The sequence below is a fragment of the Pelodiscus sinensis genome, chromosome 3, assembly GCF_052426305.1.
Source record: "Pelodiscus sinensis isolate ZL-2025 chromosome 3, ASM5242630v1, whole genome shotgun sequence".
NCBI classification, from domain to species: Eukaryota; Metazoa; Chordata; order Testudines; family Trionychidae; genus Pelodiscus; species Pelodiscus sinensis.
In genome coordinates, this window is record NC_143054.1 from 1,702,697 (window position 1) to 1,728,333 (window position 25,637).

The 25,637-nt window shown below is 45.5% G+C and overlaps 1 protein-coding gene across 13 annotated transcripts in view; it reads left to right on the forward strand.

Annotated features, from left to right (window-relative positions):
* Positions 1-25,637, forward strand: part of DTNB (dystrobrevin beta) — a 321,996-nt gene that overhangs the window by 161,088 nt on the left and 135,271 nt on the right. For all 13 annotated transcript variants that reach the window (XM_075923216.2, XM_075923210.2, XM_075923214.2 and 10 more), the window contains one exon: positions 8,076-8,153. In XM_075923216.2, coding sequence (XP_075779331.1) covers positions 8,076-8,153 — 78 coding nt within the window. The remainder of the gene's footprint in view (positions 1-8,075; positions 8,154-25,637) is intronic.

Genomic DNA, 25,637 nt, shown 5'->3' on the forward strand with positions numbered 1-25,637 from the left:
GAAGATGGGCCCTACATTTGCCTTTTTCCAATCATCCGGGATTTCTCCCGACCTCCACGACTTTTCAAAGTTAGTAGCCAAAGGCTCCTCAAGGACATTTGCCAACTCCCTCAGTACCCTAAGTCCCGACCCATGGATTTGTGTACGTTTAGCTTTTCTAAATAGTTCCTAACCTGTTCTTTACCCACCAAGGCCTGTCCATCTTCTTCCCATCTTGCGTCACTTGGCGCATTAGTCTGGAAGCCCACCTTGTCCATGAATACATAGGCAAAGAAAACATTGAATACTTCAGCTTTCCCCACATCATCTGTCACTAGGTTATCTCCTTCATCCAGTAGGGGCCGCGCACCCTCTCTGATCACCTTCTTCTTGTTAACATGCCTGTAGAAATCTTTCTTGTTATCCTTCACACCCTGAGTCAGTCGCAATTCCATCTGTGCTTTCACCTTCCTGATAACCCCCCGGCATTCTCCAGCTAGACATTTAAACTCCTCCCTGGTCATTTGTCCAAGTTTCCACTTTTTGTGAGCTTCCTTTTTGTGCTTAAGTTCACCAAGGATTTCCCCTGTAAGCCAATCCGGTCTCCTACCATGTTTGCCTCTCTTGCTACGCGTCGGGATGGTTTCTCTCTAGGGTGCCACAGTATCACTTGCTGTTTTCAAAGTTACTGACTAACACTGCTACCCCTTTGAAACGTGTTAGTCTTTATTAGAGCATTAATAATTCATCCCCCATGAGATTGTGTTGACATGTTTTCAGAAATTAGTGAGGAGGAATGGGAAGGCTCTTCAGTGGGGTTTATTCTTTTCACTCTGAGAGAGGGCCAAAAGATTGTAAAAAGTGCTTTCCTTCCTCAGGACCCTTGACGTGCAGATTCCACATGGTTCCTATTTGTCATTCTTACCTTTGATTGACTCTGAGTATTACACCATTTTTAGCACGAAGCAGAGGTTTAGTTAAGTCTTATTTTGGATGATTATTTTCTTTGCTTGATATTGTAAGAACCCACAAGCTGATATGATGTATTTTAGATTCCACAGCAAGAGAAGCCTTAAAAACAAATGAGCTGATGACAGAAGAGCTGCAGTTGATAAATTATAAGTATATTCAGCAAAATAAAAATAAAAAGATAAGATAAAATATTAAGAGTAGAAAAAAACAGAATTTTGTGATGATCCCAAAATATTTTATTCAGGGCATTCAGCAGACAGACTTAGTATGACAACATTCATGAAAAATAAGGATTCCTTTGACAAAATAGCTTCATGTATTTTTAGTGCATAAAATATACAGTCAAAAATACGACAGCATCCACTGGGAAACTACTTCCTGAATTTGGTGATAGAGACAGTTGATGGTGAAAGTGTTGTAAATTGGGTACATGGCTAAAAATTGGCTTTGTTGAAATCGCAAACTCATATATTGCTTCATTTTGTAAATTGTTCATCCCCCCTCTTTTTAGAATGCAAATAATTCTTATGACCTCCCAGTGCTAGGTGGTGCACAAACACATGGAAAGGCATGCTCCCTGCTTTGAAGAGCTTACAAATTCATTTCCTAAATTATCTTCATGTGATAAGTAAGAAGGAAATTCAAGATGACCTCTTCTCTGGTTTATCTCTGTATTTCTGAATCATTAACAGTCTTCTAGTTCTATAAGTTAGAAATCCTTTTGACTATCCTTATTCAGACATGAGTGTTACCATAAGAGGGATAGTTAAAATTCCTTGAGGATAGAATTCGTCTGCTTAGATAGCCTTGATATTTTGTTCAGGTTTTTTTCTTTCTAAATCTCTCTTGCTGCTGATCAATAACAAATGCCCACAATTGTCTCATTTGTTGGGGGAATCTCAAATAAGCAAAAGTTTTGAAATAATGGGATTGCCATGAATTGACAATAATGGTACCATTTTCTTTTAATTCATCAGACTTTTTCTGCTTCAGTATTAGAGCACTCTTCTAAAGATGGCTCTTTTATTACTTCCATTAGTACTGTCTGTAAGATTACAGCAGGCTACAGATTTCATGAACAAATGGCATTTTGATCTTGGTTACATAAGGAAACAGAGTGCCACCTTAAAAATCATAGAACACTAGAACGGAAAGGGATCTCAACAGGTTATCAAGTTTACTCCCCTGCCCTCAGGGCAGGACCAAGCACAATCTACATAATCCCTGACAGGTGTCTGTCTAACTTGCTCTGAAATATCTCCAGAGATGGAGATTCCACAACCTCCCTAGGCAATTTATTCCAGTGTTTAACCACCCTGACAAGTAGGAAGCTTTTCCTAATGTCCAACCTAAACCTCCCTTGCTGCAGTTTAAGCCCATTGCTTGTTCCCCTGTCCTCAGAGACTAAGATGAACAATTTTTCTCCCTCCTCCCTGTAACACCCTTTTAAATACTTGAAAACTGCTATCATGTCCCCTCAGTTTTCTCCTTTTCAAACTAAATAAGCCCAATTCTTTCTGTCTTCCTGCATAGCTCACGTTCTCTAGACCTTTAATCATTCTTGTTGCTCTTCTCTGGACCCTCTCCAATTTCTCCACATCTGTTTTGAAATATAGTGTCCGGAACTGGACACAATACTCCAATTGAGGCCTAATCAGCATAGAGTAGAGCAGAAGAATCATAGAATCATAGAATAATAGGACTGGAAGGGACCTCGAGAGGTCATCGAGTCCAGCCCCCCGCCCTCAAGGCAGGATCAAGCTCCGTCTACACCATCCCTGACAGATGTCTGTCTAACCTGTTCTTAAATATCTCCAGAGAGGGAGATTCCACCACCTCCCTTGGCAATTTATTCCAATATTTGACCACCCTGACAGTTAGGAATTTTTTCCTAATGTCCAATCTAAACCTCCCCTGCTGCACTTTAAGCCCATTACTCCTTGTCCTGTCCTCAGAAACCAAGAGGAACAAATTTTCTCCTTCCTCCTTGTGACACCCTTTTAGATATTTGAAAACCGCTATCATGTCCCCCCTTAATCTTCTTTTTTCCAAACTAAACAAGCCCAGTTCATGAAGCCTGGCTTCATAGGTCATGTTCTCTAAACCTTTAATCATTCTTGTCGCTCTTCTCTGTACCCTTTCCAATTTCTCCACATCTTTCTTGAAATGTGGCGCCCAGAACTGGACACAGTACTCCAGCTGAGGCCTAACTAGTGCAGAGTAGAGCGGCAGAATGACTTCACGAGTTTTGCTTACAACACACCTGTTGATACAACCTAGAATCATATTTGCTTTTTTTGCAACAGCATCACACTGTTGGCTCATATTCAACTTGTGGTCCACTATGACCCCTAGATCCCTTTCCGCCATGCTCCTTCCTAGACAGTCGCTTCCCATCTTGTATGTATGGAACTGATTGTTCCTTCCTAAGTGGAGCACTTTGCATTTCTCTTTATTAAACCTCATCCTGTTTACCTCTGACCATTTCTCTAACTTGCTAAGGTCATTTTGAATTATGTCCCTATCCTCCAAAGAAGTTGCAACCCCACCCAGTTTGGTATCATCCGCAAACTTAATAAGCATACTCTCTATCCCAATATCTACATCATTGATGAAGATATTGAACAGTACGGGTCCCAAAACAGACCCTTGAGGAACTCCACTTGTTATCCCTTTCCAGCAGGATTTAGAACCATTAACAACAACTCTCTGACTACGGTTATCCAGCCAATTATGCACCCACCTTATCGTGGCCCTATCTAAGTTATATTTGCCTAGTTTATCAATAAGAATATCATGCGAGACCGTATCAAATGCCTTACTAAAGTCTAGGTATATGACATCCACCGCTTCTCCCTTATCCACAAGGCTCGTTATCTTATCAAAGAAAGCTATCAGATTAGTTTGGCATGACTTGTTCTTCACAAACCCATGCTGGCTATTCCCTATCACTTTATTACCTTCCAAGTGTTTGCATATGATTTCCTTAATTACCTGCTCCATTATCTTCCCTGGGACAGACGTTAAACTGACCGGTCTGTAGTTTCCTGGGTTGTTCTTATTCCCCTTTTTATAGATGGGCACAATATTTGCCCTTTTCCAGTCTTCTGGAATCTCCCCTGTCTGCCATGATTTTTCAAAGATCATAGCTAAAGGCTCAGATACCTCCTCTATCAGCTCCTTGAGTATCCTGGGATGCATTTCATCAGGACCTGGTGAATGACTTTTCGTATCTTGCTCACAACACTCCTGTTAATGCATTCCAGAATCAGGTTTGCTTTTTTTGCAACAGTGTCACACTGATGACTCATGTTTAGCTTGTGGTCCACTCTGACCCCTAGATCCCTTTCTGCCGTACTCCTTCCTAGACAGTCATTTCTCATTCTGTATGTGAAACTGATTGTTCCTTCCTTAGTGGCGTACTTTGCAATTTGTCCTTGTTAAATTTCATCCTATTTGCCTCAGACCATTTCTCCAGTGTGTCCAGATCACTTTGAATTTTGACCCTGTCCTCGAAAGCACTTTCCACCCTGCCCAGCTTGATATCATGTGCAGACTTAATAAGCGTACTCTCTATGCCGTCATCTAAATGGTTGATGAAGCTATTGAATGGAACTGGTCCCAAAACAGACCCCTGCAGAACCCCACTCGTTATGCCCTTCCAGCATGACTATGAACTGTTAGTTGCTACTCTCTGAGAACAGTTATCCAGCCAGTTATAGTAGTCCCACCTATATTGTATTTCCTTATTTTATTGATAAGAAGGTTATGTGAGACCATGTAAAATGCCTTACTAAAATCTAGGTATACCAAGTCCACTGCTTCTCCCTTATCCACTAAAGTCTAGGTATACCAGGTCCACCGCTTCTCCCTTATCCACCAGACTCGTTATCCTATCAAAGAAAGCTATCAGATTTGTTTAACATGGTTTGTTCTTTACAAATCTATGCTGGCTGTTACCTGTCACTTTATTTTCTTCCAGATGTTTGCAGATGATTTCCTTAATTACTTGCTCCATTATCTTTCCTGGCACAGAAGTTAAACTGACTGGTCTGTAGTTTTACTTTTTATAGATGGGCACTAGATTTGCCCTTTTCCAGTCTTCTGGAATCTCTCCTGACTTCCATGACTTTTCAAATATGATAGCTAAAAGCTCAGATATCTCTTCTATCTGGTCCTTGAGTACTCTAGGATGCATTTCATGAGGCCCTGGTGACTTGCAGACATCTAACTTTTCTAAGTAATTTTTAACTTGTTATTTTTTTATTTTAACTTCTAAACCTACCCCATTCCCACTAGCATTCACTATGTTAGGCATCCCATCACCACCAAAATTCTTGGTGAAAACTGAAACAAAGAAGTCATTGAGCATCTCTGTCATTTCCAAGTTTTCTGTTATTGTTTCTCTCTCTTCATTGAGCAATGCACCTACTCTGTCTTTGGTCTTCCTCTTGCTTCTAATGTATTTGTAGAACATCTTCTTGTTACCCTTTATATCTCTAGCTAGATTTAGCTCGTTTTGTGCCTTTGCCTTTCTAAAAATGTTTGTTGATTGGAATACCTTCAGAAAAATGTCTAAGTAGCTCCAAGAAAAAAGCTAGTCTAGGAAGGTTTTAGTGTGTATAGAAAAGAATATAGAATTCTGTAAGCTGTTTAGCGAGCTGTTCATGTTTATACACATTTTTCTATATCATCACCAAGAGTGGGTTTCTAGGTGGAAAATTGACGGTAGTGATATTTATAGAATTAATAAGAACTGATGGAGATGCCTCTTAATGACGCTGAAAGCAGATTGTGAATGCTGAATTTTGTCTTTTACTAGAAAGAAGTTGTCTAACAGAAGCATTATAATAAAAAATTGATTTTGACACCACATACCAACACAGTGTATATTTAAAGTTTCAGAAGGTGAAAATAATTCTAATTTTTCTATCCCTAATAAATACAATTGCTCACTGAGTTGCATTAAGCTACTTCCGAACGCACCATAATGTATCACTTTTGGCAAGTTTATGGAGCATCAGGTGTTCAAATCCAAAACAGTATCCTAGTTGCCAACAGCCATTTTCCCATCTACACCTGAAATTCAGTTCAGACAAGCTCTAGTTACAACAAACACAACTCAGAAGAGCAGACTTCAAAGGCGTGAACACTATGGCTTACCTTTCAGGGGAGATTTTAATCTGTAGCCTTTCTCTCAGAAAGCTTCACATCCAACTCAGTGACCTCAGTGTTGTCTGCCTGCAGGTCCTGGTCATGTCATGCCAGACTTCACCTTTGATGTCTACAGGCCTGATTTTATTTGGTACGTCAAATACCCATTGGACAGGCAGCTTTGTGTACCTGCACGAGTGTTTCAGTCTATCAGCTGGTGGCAGAAGCCCGGACAATGTGCATAAAGAAGTGCCTTTTTTCTCCCAGAACCAATTTTGACTCTGGAAAGTCATCTACTGAAGTTTGGAGACCCCAATCTCAGTCAATCTGAATAACAAGTGCGTGAGATTTTGCTGCAGGGCAGGCCACAGTCTGGGTTACATCATACATGCCTTTCTTCTTCCATGGTCCATTCATCTCCTATGTCTGACCAAGTTCCTCTTATTCCGAAGGTATTTAGGAAACTAAAAGGAGACAAACCAATAGTAACCCTTATTGTGGCAATATGGCCAAGACAATATTGGTTCATGGACCTACATGAACTTTCTGTCTGGTCGCCAATAGCTTTACCAGTGGTCAAGTGTCTTCTATCAAAGCAAGATTCTACATCCCTATCTCCAGTCTCTCCACATTACAGCATAAATCTGCTGTTACTTTCATGTTTGAATTTTTATAAGAAATTGTGCTCCTGGGGGGTTCAGACATTTGGTAAATATCATAATATAATCTACTAGAGCCATAAACTAGAAGAGATTTTTTTTATCTGAGTGCAGTCTCAACATTGATCACCCCATCTCATGGCAATTGCAGATATGCTGGACTATTTGTTTCTCCTGAAATTGTCAGGCTTTTCAGTTAGTTCTCTGAGAGTTCACATGGATTATATATCTGTAACACATCCACCAGTGATGTTTTTTCCATTTGTTCACATGGTCTTCTTTCCCATTTCTCGAAAGGTATAGTCAATCTTTATCCTCCTTTCTCTGATCCTTTACCTGGATAGGATCTCAATCTAGCCCACTCCAAACTCATAGGACCTCATTTTGAGCCTATAACATCACTATTGTCATTGTCTATGAAGATGGCTTTTCTGGAGCTGCTCACTTCTACTAGAATGATTTCCAAATGTGTTCCTAAAGCATAACTATTGCCTGAAGGAAACATTCGTTTGCCAGTGTTTTATTCACTTGAGACCCTATTCTTTGAAAGCTGAAGGAACACTTCATGCTTGTGGACAAATGCTCCTGTAGCTTATATCTGCAAGGAAGTGACATGGTCATCTGTACATACTTACTCTGCCTACTATACCATTGTTCAGGCCTTTCGGAATGGCGCAGCTTTGGCAAGCTGGTGTCACAGGCTCTGTTAAGATGGTTCAAAGTCCCTCAACCCATAGGCATCTGTGGATAGGTCACCTGCTATGGAATGTAGCACAGTCACTGAGTTTCAAATAAAAGGTACTTACCCATACAGTAACTGTTATTCTTCAAAATGTATTGCACGTACATAAATCCCACAACCCTGCCGGCTTTCCTGCTACAGTGGACACTGTGTGTGGCCATGAAAGGGAACAATGAGGGAATTGGTGGCCACACCTTTTTTATGCCCATGCTTGAGAGCACAGAAAGAGCAACAAAACATGTGCCTTCTAGTTCTAATCCAGGTAGAATTCTGGCTCCAGTCCCTTGGGCATACAAACAGCTGCTGTGGAATATATTTGTACACAGCATCTTGAAGAACAACAGTTACAGAATGGATTTTTACCCTCATTTTAATGTGACACATGAACTCTTTAAGGCAATTTGAACACATCACCTTTAGCTGTGTAGGTACTCCTGTTACTTTCATGTTTGAATTAGTTGTACTTTTGACTTAGTGTTGTTAAAGAGAATAATGGTTTTGTTTTCACTTTATCTGTATTTACTGCTGTTTTTTATCATTAACATGGAATACCTTATTTCTTATTTTAGTCCTCCTCGACCTCTGACAAACATGAATGACACCCTGGTTACCCACATGTCCTCTGGAGCACCCACTCCAACAAAAAGGTATGAATATCTCACTAAATGTATTGGTTACATCTTTGCAAGAGGTAAAAATAGAATGACGTTTACATCACTGTTAGTTGTTTCAAATACTACTGCAGCTTCTCCAAGTGTGTCTGATGTTCATGAAACTTGATTGTTGCTGCTGCTTTTTGATCTCTTTAGAGAGCTGTTTTCTTTTATTGAGTAATTTTTACTACAGAAATATGACTGAAGAAGTAACTAGCTGGTGCTAAAGTTTTATAAAGGGTATTTCCTCCAAAGTCTTTTAAAAGGCCTGGTCTGGCTACATTGCAGAGTTTTGTACAGACAATGTTGTCAGTGTTATTTCTGTTTTGGCTGCATATGTGTAAAATAATTGTTTTGTTGTCTTTGTTCATGTCTGTTCTTTACACAAAATAGGAACCGATTGTGTAAACTTTCTCTTGGAATTCCTATGTAGAGCAGGGGCAGTTAGTTCACAGTGATTAGTGCACAGTGTATAAGCTGTGCTAATAGTGTGCACACTGGACAACTGTGCACTACTGAGTAGATGAGGAAGACAAGATAGCTGAAGATGACATTGAGCAATTGCTACTTCACAAGCTCTTCTGGGAGCAGCTTCACAGTGCTGTTTTTGGGCTTGGGAAATCAGCATCAGTTGATGAGAGGGGATTGTTCTGCAGACCTGGGATGACCAGCAGAGTTAGATGACAGAATTTCAGGGTGAACATGGTAGTTATCTGCCCTACATAGGCCCATAGGGAGGCTGTGCATCAGACAACAAATTAGAAAGGTCTGCAAGGAGTATCCAGTTGAAGCCAGACTGGCCCATATAAAAAAGCTGCAGAGCAGAGCTGATTCAGTCACTTCCTAGAGCTTGAGGAGGGAGGAGTACTGGCTGCCTTTCAGGCTGAAGGCAGCAAGCATCCTGGACAGAGACACAGGGAGCTAAAGGTAGCTCCTGGTGGTCTGGAGAGATCGTCAGTCTGAGGCCCTGAAGCACAGACAAAGAGAGTGCTGGTACCTTGGGGAAGTGGACCAGGGAAATCTTCTAAGGAGTCTGAGGAGACACAGCAAGTGGTGGCCATCTACACGGTTTCAGGACCTGGAGTAGTGGGTGGTCCCAGGCCTCCCCTCACCCTCATCTTGCCACTGAGGAAGTGTCCAGACAAGTGGCAGCAGTAGCCACTGAGAGACGTGTCTGCACAGTGAACTGTGATATTGTCCCTCAGACGTAGGGGAGCACACGGTGCAGCACAGCCTGAGGATTGTGTCACAAAGAGGGCACTATGTCCTTGGAGTCCCATGGATCCTGGAGAAGAATTGACAGCAGCAAGACATCACCTCAAGAGGGCGCACTGGCGAACAGAGCTATTCCCCACGACAGCCAGTAGATGATGCTATAGTGGTGAATAAACCCCATTACGACCTTTTTGAGATCAGTGCTCACCCACGCAGTGCCCCCGTCCATTGAAAAGCAACTCACCATTGCCGTCTGGAACCAACCACCCCCAAATGTTACTGGTTCATAACCAGCCAATTTGGCATAGGGAAATGGGTTGGGATTGCATTGCAAGGCAGACGTGTGAGGCCACACGTAAGGTGATGTTGTCCCAGTTTTTAAAGCTTAGTGATGTGCAGGAGATGAATGTTGCCAATCCATGGAGTTCCCAGGCTGGGTGGGAGTAATTGACTAGGAGCTGCCAATGTGATGCAGACATAAAAAAGACTAATGCAGTAGCAGAATGCTGCAGGCAAAGTATTTCTAGTAGAGGCTGGGAGGTATTAGCACCATTATAGAAGGAGCTTGTAAGACCTCATCTAGAATATGGTGCACAGTTCTGGTGTCTCATGCTTAAGCAAGATGAAGTCAAGCGGGAAGAGGTGCAGAGAATGGCTATTCAGATGACCTGAGGAAAGGCAAACCTACCTATGAGAGGGGACTCAAAGAGCTTGGCTTCGTTAGCTTGTGGGGAGCCAGAAGTGGGGGGAGGAGGGGACGGTGGCTTTGCAAGAGCCGGCAAGAGCTGTCTTACCGAATCCCACCTGCCGCGCCCATTGCTTCTGCCTCAGAGGGGAGAGGGGAGGCGGCTCCATGGGAGCTGGCAAGTGCGTGCGTGCCACCTGCCACCAGCCTCCCTTCATGCTGCTGCCTCTGCGCCAGAGACATCAGTGGGGGGGGGGCCATGGGAGCTAGTACTCGCAGGAGCATCGGCTCCCACCTGCCCCCCTCTGTTGCTGCCTCTGTAGGAGGGAAGGGGAAACAGCTCTGGGGGGAGCCAGCACACAGAGAGCTGGTTGCATGTACCGGCTCCCACCTGTCTCCCCCTCACGCTGCTTCTGATACAGAGGCAGCAGGGAAGGGGGGATGTGTGTATCTGTCAGGGTTAACCCATGAGCACAGACTCGTGGGTTAATCATGCAAATGGCTACACGTTCACATCCCTACTCTCTACAGTACAAATGAGGGATAAATACCACGGAGGGAAAGAGGTTATTTAAGTTGCTGACAGACGTGAATGAGGAGCCTTTCCTGTCTTCAGCCCCCCCATCTGAGTCATCTGCCCATGCTGCTCCCCTTCACCACCTGCCATTTGCCCTTGCAAAATGACAGCTGGAGCTACTGGGCAATCATCTCCTGCATCATGCTGAAGTTCTGCCCATCGACTGGTGACAAGCCCATGTGCATGGAAGGCACATACCCAGTTACCTATCTCCCCTTTGCTACTGCTCATCTATTGTGTCTAGTGAACACCCACCCTCCCACCCCAAAACAGCCAGCAGCATAGCACAGCCACAACCTCATGAGAACGTAAGAGCCTCTACCGCAACTTGTCTCCTGCAGCATGTTCAAATAACTAAATCTTTCCATAATGTGACTCCCACTATCTCAGTAAACAGCGTAAGCACCAGCATAGGTCCCCTGCAATGAACCTTACATCTGTGCTCCCAGACCACCGTGCGTTAAGTCTGTGAACATGTCACAGTGGTCATCCAGACCTTGGCGCAACCTTTCTGTTTCTGAGCCCTGGGAGAGTCGGGGGGAGGCAAAAGATAGGGACACGGGTCCATCAATTATTCCTCTTTCGCTTCCAAATGGTAAGGTCCCAGGTTATAGCAAAAATTCATGTTCTTAGTTCCTAAAAGCATGACTTTGCACTGTTAAATGACATCCCATTTCTGTTAATGCAGTTTGCAAAGTCATCTTGTATGATATTCATCATCTCCATATTGGCTATGCCTTCCAAGTTTGTGTCATCCACAAATTTTATTAACACACCCCTCCTTTTTCTGTCATGATCGATAATAATAATGTTCAATCAGATCGGTCCCAAGATCGATCCCTTAGGAACTCCACTAATAACATTCCTCCAGCCTGATAGTTCACTTTTCAGTATAATCTGTTGGAGTCACCCTTTCTCCCAGATGGCAATGAGATCTAAGGTTTCAGCCAGGTTTCAAGTAGGTGATTGGGGCATTTTGTGATGGCTGCTGGAATAATATTACCATAATGCTTATGTAATGGGATCTAGGTGTAAATAGCCCTGTGCCAGGCTTTAAACAGAAGGGTCATCTGGTCAGCTTGACCCCAGAGTAATGCAGGTCGCAAAAGAAAACACACAGTTCTTCTTTGAGGAGTCCCCGTGGGTGCTCCCCGAAGGTGCTGGGCTTGCCCCAGTGCCACAGAACCGGAGATCTTTTGCTGTAGCAGTACCCTGTCAGACCACACATGCACGGTGGCGTCTCGCGGCATTCGCGCCACTCTGAGCATGTGCGCAGTCCAGCTCCCGCCAGTTCCTCTCGACCACCTCAGGTTGCAGACGGAGCAACTGCCTCTCTCCGATTCTTCTCCTTCATGTGAGATCCCCAACGCTATTTACCCACACTTTTTTTTGAGATTCCCTGTTTATCTCTTCCTTGTTCGTTGACCCTTCTTTCCTAGTTTAAAAAAAAAAAAAATTTTTTTCCTTACCTCGCAGTTCGTTCACTTCTCCGCACGTATCTATCCTCTTATCTCAGCCCATCTTCTCTGTAAATAGTTATCCTACAGTTACTTGTTAGTCCATTATCCTTTAAAAAAAAAAACCAACCTTGTTTTCCTCTAGTTAACCCTTTACCCCAGACCGCAAACATGCCATTGTCACCGGGGTTTAAAAAGTGCGACTCATGCCGAGAGGCGATGCTGGCATCTTGACGGGCACTCGTCCTGTATACGTTGCCTCGGGGAGGCACACATCCCTCAAAAATGCTGACATTGTTCAAAATTGACAGCAAGGGCCAGACGTGACAGGGAGATGAGGCTGCGCATGCTGCTATTTGATAAAGCCTTCCAGCTGCTGCGTTCGGAGGCAGCCGCAGAACACCAGCCACACAAACGCAGGGCTTCTTCGCCTACCACCGCTCCTCCTAAGAAACTGAAAACGTTCCTGGAGGTCGCCGAAGAAATTTGGCAAACCCCAGCCTCCACACCACCGGTTAGCAAGAAGACAGAAAAGAAATATTTTGTGTACATGGAATTTTTACTCACCCCCCGCCTAATTCTCTAGTAGTCGACGCAGCCCACCCAAGACTAAAGACTCCTCAATACAGACACATCTCCAATGATCGAGACTCTAAAAGGTTAGACAAATTAGGGAGGAAGATATATACATCCGCCACACTTCTACTGAGAATGGCAAATTACTCAGTGCATCTTTCGAACCACGTCTTTGACACCTTTGCCAGACTTACTCCACTGGTGGATCATTTGCCGGATTCCAAACGGCCGATATTAAAATCTGTGGTGCAGGAGGGGTTTATCTCTGCAAGAATGGCCCTGCAAATGGCAATCAATGTTGCAGACACAGCAGCACGGTCCACGGCTACTGCAGTAGTTATGCGCAGGGCTTCCTATCTGCAAGCAGCAGCAGTCCCAGAGGACCTCCAAAGCAAGGTCGAAGACCTACCTTTTGATAAAGACAGACTTTTTTCCGAAAAGACTGACACTGTCCTCCATTCCTCGAAGGATTAGCGCACGACCCTCCGAATGTTGGGCATGTACACACCTCTGTTTAGGAGACGCTGGTATGTACCTTTCCATCGTAGGTACGATTATCCTTACATGCGACAGTACTGTCAGCAACAGCATCAACACCAGTAACGAAATTTTGAACAACACCACCCTCATCAAAGACCACAAAGACGCCAAAACCTGAGTAATAAGACGCAAAATCTCTTGAACAACAAACAGAAGGTTTAATGCTCTGGTCGAGGGTACACAAACAACTGTGTTCGACAGCAGCAATCTCCACACCCTCACTTTCCATCACTGTCTCACCCAATTTTATCAAATATGGGCCTCCATCACGACGGACCGATGGGTGTTAGAAATTGTTCGCTCAGGTTATTCCATTCCATTCCATTCCTGACTACCCCTCCCACTACCCGTCCCTCCTTCCCCCCTCCCCCCGGTCCCTTTTCAGGGACCCATCTCACGAAGCACTGCTATAGGACGAAGTTGCACGTCTATGGTCACTGGGAGTAATCGAACCAGTCCCCAACAACTTCAAGGGCAGAGGCTTCTATTCCCACTACTTCCTCACACAGAAAAAGTCGGGGGGAGAATGGCGACCGATATTGGACCTGCGATGGCTGAACAAATTTCTACAAAAACAACAGTTCAAAATGTTAACTCTTGCTGCTATAATTCCAGCCCTAGAACACAACCATTGGTTTGTTGCCCTCAACCTCCAGGATGCCTATTTCCATGTGGCAATCCATCCAGTCCACAGGATATTTCTAAGATTTACAGTAGGCGAACATCATTACCAATACAAAGCCCTGCCATTCGGCCTTTCCTCTGCCTCCAGGGTATTCTAAAAAATCCTGGCAGTCACCGTGGCTCATTTGCATCGCCAAGGAGTAATCACATTCCCCTATTTAGACGACTGCTTAATCAAAGGTCGATTTCGTACCGAGACGACTACAATAGTCACTATGGTCAGACGCACCTTCCACAAACTGGGACGACTTCTCAACAACCAAAAGTCCACTTTTCTTCCGACCCAGGACTTAGAATTCATTGGCACCTGTCTCGACGCCATCTCAGCGAGGGCTTATCTACCTCTCCAAAGGTTCAACGCTATTCAGGAGCTGATAGGAATCGTTCAACACAGTCCCACCGTCCAGGTTATCACATGCCTCCGCCTTATGGGTCATATGGCCGCCACTACTTACGTGGTAGGTCATGCCAGGCTCCACTTTCGCAGCCTTCAACATTGGCTCACCCAAGTGTACAACCATACCGAGCACAAATTACACAGAACTGTGGTTCCTCCACATTCTGTTTTCACGTCACTCACATGGTGGCCGAACCCCAGAAATCTCCTCACTGGTATATCTTTTCAGCAACAGCAACCATCGTACCACATAACTACCAATGCGTCCCTTCTAGGATGGGGTGCACACATGGGCACAATGTCAGTAAAAGGCCAACGGTCGCCTTCAGAGGCATGTCTTCATATAAACCTCGAGTTGCGGGCAATATTCAAAGCCTGCAAATACTTTCAAGATCAGATCTGCGGCTCTATGGTGAGGATTCTTACAGACAATGTAGCCGCTATGTCCTACGTGAACCGTTAGGGAGGGGCTCGATCCCGTTCCCTATGCAGGGAGGCAATCCAGTTCTGGAACTGGTGTATTCGCCACGCAGTAACATCTGTGGCATCTTATTTACCTGCAGCTACAAACTCGACAGCAGATTTCCTCAGCAGATATTTCACCCAGGAACACATGTGGGAACTGCACAATGAAGTCCTCTGCCTTCTCTTTCACCACTGGGATACTCCCGCAATAGATCTGTTCGCAACTCACCGCAACAAGAAATGCAGAAAGTACTGTTCCAGAGCAGGCATGGGTCTGGCCTCCCTCGACGATGCCTTGTTGATCAGCTGGACCGGCCCTCTCCTGTACACTTTTCCACCAACCCCTCTGATTCCCAGAGTCATCCAGAAGGCGAAATTGGACAAGGCCCGAATCATCTTCATAGCTCCAATGTGGGCGCACCAACATTGGTTCCCCTTCCTTTGACGCATGTCGCCTCTGCCACCATTTCCCCTCCTAGCCTTCCCGAACCTTCTCACCCAGAACAAAGGGTTGCTACAACATCCCCAGCTCCATACGCTGAACCTGACCGCATGGCTCCTCATTGGCTAAACTCCATGGAAGACCTCTGCTTCTCACAAGTTAAAGATATTGTCGTTCACAGTAGACAACAAACGACTAGAAACACTTAACTGTCAAAATGGCATTGTTTCGTATCTTGGTGCACAACTCACGATGAACGTCCAGAATCGACCCCTCTTCCTGTCATTCTCGATTACTTACTCCACCTGAAGCAAACAGGATTGGCTCTGTCATTGCTTAAAGTCCACCTGGCAGCCGTTTCAGACTTCAGGGAACCTATCGGGGACACCTCTCTGTTTGCACATCTGATCATGAAAAGATTCTTCAAGGCCTGATTGACCTAAGCCCTCCTCAGGAGCCCACTCCCCCCCTCCCTCCCCCGGAACTTAGATATCATGCTCGAAGCACTGACCACTCCGCCATTTGAACCACTGGCTACCGTACCTCTCTGCTTATTAACTATGAAAGTACTTTTTCTCCTTGCGATTACTTCGGTACTCAGATTGAGCGAACTATCAGCTCTCATAGCGATCTTGCCGTACACAATATTTAACAAGGACAGCGTAATACTGCGTCTCCATCCTAAGTTCATACCCAAAGTGTCATCGAGTTTCCACATAAATGAACTGATCGTCCTCCCTTCCTTTCATCCGAAACCACATAGCTCTCCAAGGGAGGCAGCCCTCCATACTCTTGACGTTAGAAGAGCCCTAGAGTTTTACATAGACCGTACCAAAGAGTTTAGGAGAACAAACAATTTGATAGTTTCCCTAGCTCATAAATCAAAAGGGCTACAGTTATCCTCCCAGCGTATCTCCAAGCTCATTATCAGTTGTATCACCGAAGCATATGCCTTGAGACATATTTCTCTCCCAATACAGCCCTGAGCCCATTCTACAAGGGCAATGGCAGCCTCTATGGCATTCCTTAAAGGTGTCTCTTTGAAGGACATATGTAGAGCAGCGACTTGGTCCTCCCATGTCACTTTCGTTAAACATTATGCCATACATCAAGGCAGGCTCTCAGATGCCATGGTGGTGTCAGCGGTGCTCTCTTCAGCAGATAAATAAGGACTCCGATAAATGTTTCCCTCCTTCCTGCTCTGCTGTTGGGGCACTGCTGCAGTCACCTTCAGTGGAGCATCCATGGGGACTCCTCGAAGAAGAAAGCAAAGTTACTCACCTCAGATGCAGTAACTGTCATTCTTTGAGATGATCCCTGAGGATGCTCCACTACCCGCCCTCCTCCCTGCTTCGGAGTCCGTTCTTGTTTACGATATCTTCTAGATTCCGAGGCGGACTCGAGGAATTGGTGGGAGCCGGACCACGCATGCACTCAGAGTGGCGCGAATGCCGCAAGATGACACTGCGCGTGCATGATCCAGAAGGGTACTGCTACAGCAAAAGATCTCCATTTCTGCAGCACCAGGGCAAGCCCAGCACCTTCAGTGGAGCACCCACGGGGACCACAGAAGAACGACAGTTACTGCACCTGAGGTGAGTAACTTCACTTTCTTTGAGTTATGTCCTTGTGGGTGCCCCACTTCCAGTGATTGTGTGCCCCTGTGCCCTAGTCAGAGAATTTTGACAGCAGTGCCTGCTTTGGCTACACAAGTGTTCTCCGTGTCCCACACCATCAGTGGCAGTTAACTCCAACCAACCCTCCCCTGCATGTTTCTTCTGTATCGCAGACGACCTTGTGAGAATTTTGAAGTACAGGCAGTCCCCGAGTTACGCGGATCCGACTTACGTCGGATCCGCAGTTACGAACGGGGCACTTCCTCTCCCTGGTCTCGAGCAGACCAGGGAGAGGAAGCAAAGCGGCGGCGGAACGCGCGGCCAGCTGACAGCCCAGACGCGTCTGGGCTGTCAGCTGGCCGCGCGCTCCGCTCTGCTCCCCCCCCCCTCTGCAGACCAGGGGGAGGGGGAGCAGAGCGGAGCAGAGCAGAGCGGCGGAACGCGCAGCCAGCTGACAGCCCAGACGCTTCTGGGCTGTCAGCTGGCCGCGCGTTCTGCCGCTCTGCTCTGCTCTGCTCCCCCTCCCCCTGGTCTGCAGACCAGGGGGAGGGGGAGCAGAGCGGAGCACGCGGCCAGCTGACAGCCCAGACGCGTCTGGGCTGTCAGCTGGCCGCGCGTTCCGCCGCTCTGCTGTGCTCCGCTCTGCTCCCCCTCCCCCTGATCTGCAGGGTGGGGGGGAGCAGAGCGGAGCACGAGGCCAGCTGACAGCCCTGGGCCATGCGTCTGGGCTGTCAGCTGGCCGCGCGTTCTGCCGCTCTGCTCTGCTCTGCTCTGCTCCCCCTCCCCCTGGTCTGCAAACCATGGGGGGGGGGGGAAGCAGAGCGGAGCACGCGACCAGCTGACAGCCCAGACGCGTCTGGGCTGTCAGCTGGCCGCGGGTTCCGCCGCTCTGCTCTACTCTGCTCCCCCTCCCCCTGGTCTGCAGACCTGGGGGACGGGGAGCAGAGCAGAGCAAAGCCGCGGAGCCCGAGGGCAGCAGGATAGCCACGGCGCGTCTGGGCTGTCCCGCTGCCCGCGTGTTCCGCCGCTTTGCTCCGGATGCCTGTGGTACAGCAGCTGGGGCGCTGCCGGTTGGTCCCGTAGCGCCGCTCTGGGTGCCACTGGACCAACCCAGCAGCATCCCAGCTGCTCTGCCCCAGGTGTCCCCTAGTCAGCAGCTGCTGAAAATGACCAGTGGCTGACTACAGGAAGCCCCTGCCCCGGGCTTCCTGGAATCAGCCGCTGATCAGTTTCAGCAGCAGCTGACTTGGGGATGCCTGGGGTTCTTAAGTTGAATCTGTATGTAAGTCAGAACTGGCGTCCAGATTCAGCCACTGTTGAAACTGATCAGTTTCAGCAGCGGCTGAATCTGGACGCCAGTTCCGACTTACATACAGATTCAACTTAAGAACAAACCTACAGTCCCTATCTTGTACGTAACCCGGGGACTGCCTGTAGAGGGAAAAGGCGGGTAGTAGAGCACCCATAGGGACGTACATCTCGAAGAATCTCAGTTACTGCCCAGGGTGAATAACTTTCCCTTCTTTGAGTGATGTCCCTGTTTGGCATAGTAGTTGGAAAACTGCAAAAATTGTGCATGGCAGCACTTCAGGCCACACTAACTCCACTTGCATCAAATCTAGTCAACTTGGAAAGAGAACTCCAGAGCCTCTGATAAATGGAGTTAGTCCTCTCTAAGGAACTGGTCATGTGTATGGAGGGCTCTTCAGACCAGACTAGGCCCCCTGTAAAGACAAAGATTGAGTCTAAAGATGATTCAAACGTGAGTTGCTTGTGTTTCCATTCAGTAGCTTTGTATTTCTAAGTTAATGTATGTATGTGCACATGCAGAAAATCAGCTGATCGTTTCTGTCTGTCTTGTCGAAGTGTGTTTTGGCAGGACGTGAGACTCTCCAGTGAATTACTACTTGTCCAAAGCTATGTATCAATTAATGTTCCCTGCAGGCAATGAGAAACAAAACTTCAAAGGATCTTCATGTATTTTATTGAAGAGGTATATGAAAGAGGCAAGAAAAAACCCTGAAGTCACTGCTGTAACCTAATTTCCAGAAGCAATCACTCAGACTAAACAATGCAGCCCCCAAGTAGTTCTCTTCTATTTCCAGGAGAAAATGAGTTGGTTGCTGTTGTACCTCTGAACCAGCTACACTGAAATTACTTCAATATTTATTTCTCTAAATAACTGATTCTTGAAGGTTTCATAAACACTATATGATTTGCAATACATTATTTTACTTCTGGAAGGGTGGTTTTTTTTTTTTTTTTGCTTAGCAGAGACACTTTGAGGGAGTAGACTTGTCTCTGAAACTATGCTTTATAAACTGCACCAGCCTGAACCTCTCACATCTAGTCAAATTTATTGAGAAGGTTGTGTAGGAAGCTGTAGAAGTATCTGGCATCTTGTCACTGAGCCCAACCTCTTTTGTTTTAGCCTTGGTATATAGAGTATGGCATCAGGCACTGTTGGTATTGATTGATTTTTTTCTAATGTTGGATGAGGATCAAGTGTCTGTACTTGTTGTTTTACATCTGTCTTTGATGCAGTGGTGTTAACATGCCTGAAAATCTGGCCGGGGTTAGCAGCCACTTTCATATGACTCCAATCATTTCTTTCTGAAAAAGAGGAGTATTAGGCAGTTTGTCATCTCTTCCAACACCGTTATGTGACTTTCAGTAGGATTCTATCCATTGACTCCTTGTCAAGATCTATATCATCCTGTTGGGGGGTGGTAGTTAGTGAGGAGGTGTGAGTTGCTGTGTTTTCACTGTTCTTATGACACCCAGCTTTAGTTCTAGTCAGAATGGCATATCTGTTTCCTGTAGAGACCAGATAACATTGATTGTGTGTTTATAGGCTGGAAGAAAAAGCCAGAGGAAGTTATCTGATCTTATTCTATGATTTGGAAATTGCTGGTAGCATTGAATGCAGCAGACTGGTTTATTAAGTGGTGTTTTATTTACTGATTTGGTTGCCATCATCTGCACTAGCTGCAGAGTGCTTCCTTGACAAATCTCAAGATTTATTTTCTGATCCATAAATACTTAAACAATTGTGGGTCCTATTTCTCTGAGAGAATCCTCTTTCTTTCTTTGACACTTTGGCATTTACTATAATGGGGTGCAAGGTTTGTGCAAGTCGTGGCTGGAAGCGTGGCACTCTCTGAAATTCACTTTTTTTCCTTTGCTTATTGGTGTCTGGGTTTGGAATGCTGGAACGCAATGCATTTGGTTTCCCAGGCAGTTCCAGTCCATGTGGAACCAAGTGGATGACAGGAGATGGATCACTCGGTAAATTACCCTGTTCTCTTCAGTGCCTCCAAAGCATCTGCCACTGGCCACTGTTGGAAGACCAGATACTGGTCTAGATGGACCCTTGGTCAGATTCATTCCTATGTTCTGATCTGGAATTTGGCCAGTAATGAAATGTGCCTGCTTTCAGTAATCATATGTCACCAGGACATTGGTTTTTGTTCTCTTACAAATGATGACAGCACCATGTCCTCTCCTAAAACACCATGTTAAATACCATGCTAAACACCACCTAAATACTGATGTGGCCCGAACATGCTTATCTGAGAGAACTTGTAATTGCACAAAGTTTTACATTATTTATTTGTCCATTTACTTCACTATGTCATAAAGGTTTTTAAATGGTACTTTGCGTATGCAAGCATAGGGGTTTTTTTAAAGATAATTTTGGTGACAATTTCCTTATGATCTAATGACATAGTGCATAAGTTCAAGAATTGGAAATTATGTTTCCTCGAGAGATGTCCCCGTGGGTGCTTCACATCAGGTGTCAGTGCACCCCTGTGCCGAGGATCGGAGTCTTCAGAGCAGTGTCCCTGCGGCCGTGTATGCGCAGGTCCTAAGCCATGCACTTCTAGTGTGCTGGCATCACACATGTGCGAACCCCGGCTTCCTTGTTCCTTCTGTTCCGTCTCTGGCCAGAGACAGAGTTCGGCAGTGTTCCTGATCTTGTTCATGTAGTTAGATAAGTAACCCTGTTGTTTGACTTTTTCTCTCTTAGCTAGTAGTTGTTAGTTCTTTTTTCCACCTTAAAAAAAAAAAAGAACAAAAAAACCCCGAAAACTTCCCTCCGTTCCTCTTCCCACCTCCCCTCGGTTAGTTAGCTAGCTAGTTTAGCATTATGCCCAGTTCACTGCGATTTAAACATTGATCTTCATGTAATGACGCCATTCCAGTGTCAGACAGACACTCCCAATGTGTTCGCTGCCTCAGGGAGGCACATGTTTCTCAAAAGTGCTCCCACTGCACAAAACTAAAATCAAGAGCCTGTCAGGACACAGACCTATGGCTCAAGCTCATATTATTGGAAAATCACTACACCCTGCTTCTGACCCAGGACAAGACACTTCTCCAACAGGAGGTACCACACCTCCCACATCTGGGAGCAATTGAGACAGTTCCCCCACAACTCATGGGGAAAGGTTTTTATTCTCATTACTTCCTCATTGAGAAGAATTCGGGAGCCTATTTTAGATTTGAAAGCACTGAATAAATACACAAAGAAACAGAGATTCAAAATGGTGATACTTGCTACCATTATCCCAGCATTAGAGCATGACAGCTGGTTCTTTCCCTGGACTTGCAAGATGCATACTTCACATCTCTGTTCATCCAACTCATAGATGTTTTCTTCTATTTGTCCTAGGTTCAAAACACTAGCAGTACAAGGTTCTGTCGTTCGGCCTGTCCACTACTCCAAGGGTGTTTTCCAAAGTACTAGCTGTTGTCACTGCCTACTTACGAAAGCAAAATATCATTATATTCCCTTACCTGGATGACTGTCTCCTCAAAGCACGCTCCAAACTTGACTCTCATCACAGCATGTCCGTCATCCCACATGTCTTCCAAACTCTTGGACTACAGATAAACAAAACAAAATCTACTTTGCTCCCACAGACAATACATTTCAAAGGAGCTTACCTGGACTCCACGTTTTCTATCCCACAGAACAATTCCACAAAATAGTGCAACTAGTACACAAATTACAGTCCAACCCTAAAGTTACAGCTCACGATTCCCTCCAGTTACTGGGCCACATGGCTGTGCGCAATTTTGTAGTAACGAATACATGCCTATACATGTAATGCCTGTAGAGTTGCTTCAGATGGGTGTACAAACCCAACATACACCCTCTAGCCAAATGCCTGTCCGTCCCCACAACTGTGAATCAATCTCTCCAGTAGTAGAGAGTATCTGAGAATCTCTGTTCCAGTGTCCCATTCCTTACACGAGAGCCATCCATTACCATAACTACAGATACCTTTTTCACGTGGTGGGGAGCACACTTGCAACACTATACAGCTCAGGGAATGTGGTCCAATACAGAGAGGAACCTACACATAAACATCCTGGAGCTTTGAGCTGTAAGATATGCATGCGAACGATTCCTTCTCTTTATTTTCAGCGATCAGAATATACACAAAGTAGAGGCTATGTTTTATATAAATTGACATAGCAGAGCCCGATCACATGCACTGTGCATGGAATCCATGACCCTCTGGAACTGGTGCTTAAGACATGAGATAAAAATCATTGCCTTTCATCTCCCAGGCAATGTCAACACTATGGCTGATGCACTCAGCAGGGCCCTCCCTACCAAACACGAATGGCAAATCAACCAGGACATCCTGTCTTAGGTCTTCCACAAATGGGGCCATTCCACAGTAGAGCTCTTTGCCACTCAAACCAACAAAAAGTGTAAGCTCTTCTCCAGAGTGGGAATGGGGAAGGGATCTATGGGAGACACTTTCCTAATCAGCTGGGGGAGGTTTAGGTTGTATATTAGGAAAAACTATTTCCCTAGGAGGGTGGGGAAGCACTGGGATGGGTTATCTAGGGAGGGGGTGGAATCTCCATCTCTAGAGGTTTTAAAGTCTTGGTTTGACAAAGCCCTGACTTAGATGATTGAGTTGGGGTTGGTCCTGCTTTGGGAGGGTGGCTGGACTTGATGACCTTCTGAGGTCTTTTCCAGCCTTAGGATTCTATGATTCTCTCATCTCCTGTATGCATTTCCTCTCATACCTCTCCTAAACAAGCTCATACACAAAGTGAAAATGGACAATTCCAGAGTGATATTTATCTCTATCAACCCTGGTTTCCTTCCTCGTCAGGATGTCATGCACTCCACCAGTTCCTCTACTGGATTCTCCTTTTCCAACCGAGAATCCAAACGAGCTACCCCATCCTTCATATGCTACATCCCAAAGTGTGGTACCTCGATGGTTTTCTGCACAAGAGCTAGAATGTTCAGAACTAGTACAACGTGTACTACTCCATAGCAAAGCTCAGAATACCTGCAAGACATACACTCAAAAATGGAAGAGATTTACCATATAGTGCTCAGACCGTCAAGTTGCCCTGTCAACAGCTTCCATACCCGTAATCCTGGATTACTTATTGCACCTTAAACAATCAGGTCTTGCTGTTAGTTCTACCGACCTGGCGGCTATAACAACCTTTCACTTTAACATGGATAACTCTTCAATCTTTGCACATCCCATCACCAGAAGATTCCTAAAAGGTTTACAAACACTTTTCCCAGAGGTGTCTCCATCACCTGCACCTAGTACTGAATGCATTTACCCTTCCCGCCTTAGAACCAATGGCTACATGCTCCTTATTACACTTGTCTATGAAAACAGCCTTCCTTGTAGCAATTATATCGGCCAGGTGAATGGGAGAAATAGTGGCATACACAACCTTCTTTAAGGATAGTAATAGGATAAAGTGACATTACACAGCCATCCCTAATTCCTACCCAAAATACAATGATCCTTCCACCTCAACTAGACAATACACCTACCCACGTTCTTTCCCAAGCCTCATGCCAACTACATTGACTCAATGATGCGCACGCTTGATTTACACAGGGCACTTTCTTTCTATCTACACTGTACAAAGCCGTTCAGATCTTCTCCTAAGCTGTTCATTTCCATAGCAAATCATAAGAAGGGTCAACCCATCTCATCGCAAAGAATTTCTCATTGGATCTTGGACTGTATTAGACTCTGTTATACTTTGTCCACCACTAATCCTCCTTTGAATATCCAGGCATATTCCACTAGAGCCAGGTCCACCTCTATAGCATTTCTGTGCAAGATTCCCACTGCAGTCATCTGCCAAGCTGCTACCTGAACATCAGACCAGACATTCGCAAAGCACTGTGCACTTAGGGACCATTATCTGAACTTAAAATTCCCAAGGCAGTCCTTTCCATCACCTTCATGCCAGATCTGAAGTGCCTGCCTCCTTGAATCATACAGTTTTATAGTCAGCTGTTGTAGAGCATCCACAGGGACATCTCTTGATGACGAAGAGTAAGTTACTCACCTGTGCAGTTATGCTTATAAGAAGCACATGGGATCTTTTTCAAGGGAAAATGCCATACACCATATTTATTGAAAATACAAAAAGGAAAGAGCATATGCATTCACATACGCATGCACGCGTGTGCGTGCGCACACACACACACATGTATGTCCTGCAGATGGTGCATAGTTATCAGTCCATCGTGGCTCAAGTCATTCTTACTGGCCTGGCAAGACTGACTGAGTGAGGAGTCAGGTTCTTGTTGATCGTGATTTGAGGCTCCTCTGTGGCTTGGCTTGCAGGACCGAACTCAGAGTTTTAATGCCAAGATGTTCCCTTCTTCTATATGAAAGTTCCCATTGGAGTCTGTGGATTTGCAGTGCCATGCTGCAACTATCAGTTCTTAAAAGGTGTTAATCTGTGTTTTTTCTTCAAATAGTGTCCCCATGGGTGTTGGGCATGTCCTGGTGCTGCAGGTCGGAGATTTGTCAGCAGTAGTCTGCCAGACCTTGCATGCATGTTAGGCAGATGAGGCTCTGGATGCTTTTATTTGATAAAGCACTCCAGCCCTCACAGACCCTCTTCACCCATCTCGGACTCTATCAGAGCTGGTACCTGGTGGCCACATTGCCAGGGCCTCGCTCCTCAACAAAGAGGAAGGCCTCCGTGGCACAATCTCTACCATTGGGTCATGTTAGCATCAGTGACAAGCCAGGTACTTTGGGTACAGCTTCCACCTGCCACGTGGATAAGGTTTCCAAGCCACACCACAGTACGCCAGCACTGGATATGACCCTGGCACAGATAACTCCCCTGCATTCTCGAGCAATATATTTATACTCCTCCCTAGTCATCTGTCCAAGTTTCCACTTCTTGTAAGCTTCCTTTTTGTGTTTAAGCTCACCAAGGATGTCCCTGGTAAGCCAATCTGGTTGCCTAACTGTCACCGAATATGAGGGAAGCAGCCGGATCATGGCTGCACCCATAGGTAGGGGTGCTGGCCCCAAAAATGGTATAAAAGGGGGCCATGTGGGGTGTTGAATGAGAGCTTACTGTCTGCTGCTCCTGTGTACGCTATTTATGTGAGTGTATACTGTCTGCGTGTGTAGGTAGGAATCTGTAATGTGTGAGGAAGCTGAATATTTCTCTGAATGTGGTTGAACATTGGGCAGAGCCTGGCCTATGGACATGCTAATTAGCGAGGCCCTGTGGGACAATGGCACTTGATGGGCCAAGGACACACCTAAAGCATGAGGGCGGAGACCTAAGAGCTGCCAGAGAGAGAAGCTGAGGGCCAGGTGACCGGATGCGGCCAAGAAGAGGCCAGGAAGGAGGTATAAAGAGGCCATGTGGGGGACTCCATTTTGGTTCTCAGCTCAGCACTTCATCCCAGAGGCAGCATTGCAGGGATCGAAGAGCCCGGAAGACCTGTGAACTCATCCTGATGCTAGGATGTGCAACAAGAACTTTTAAACCAGCAGCTGTA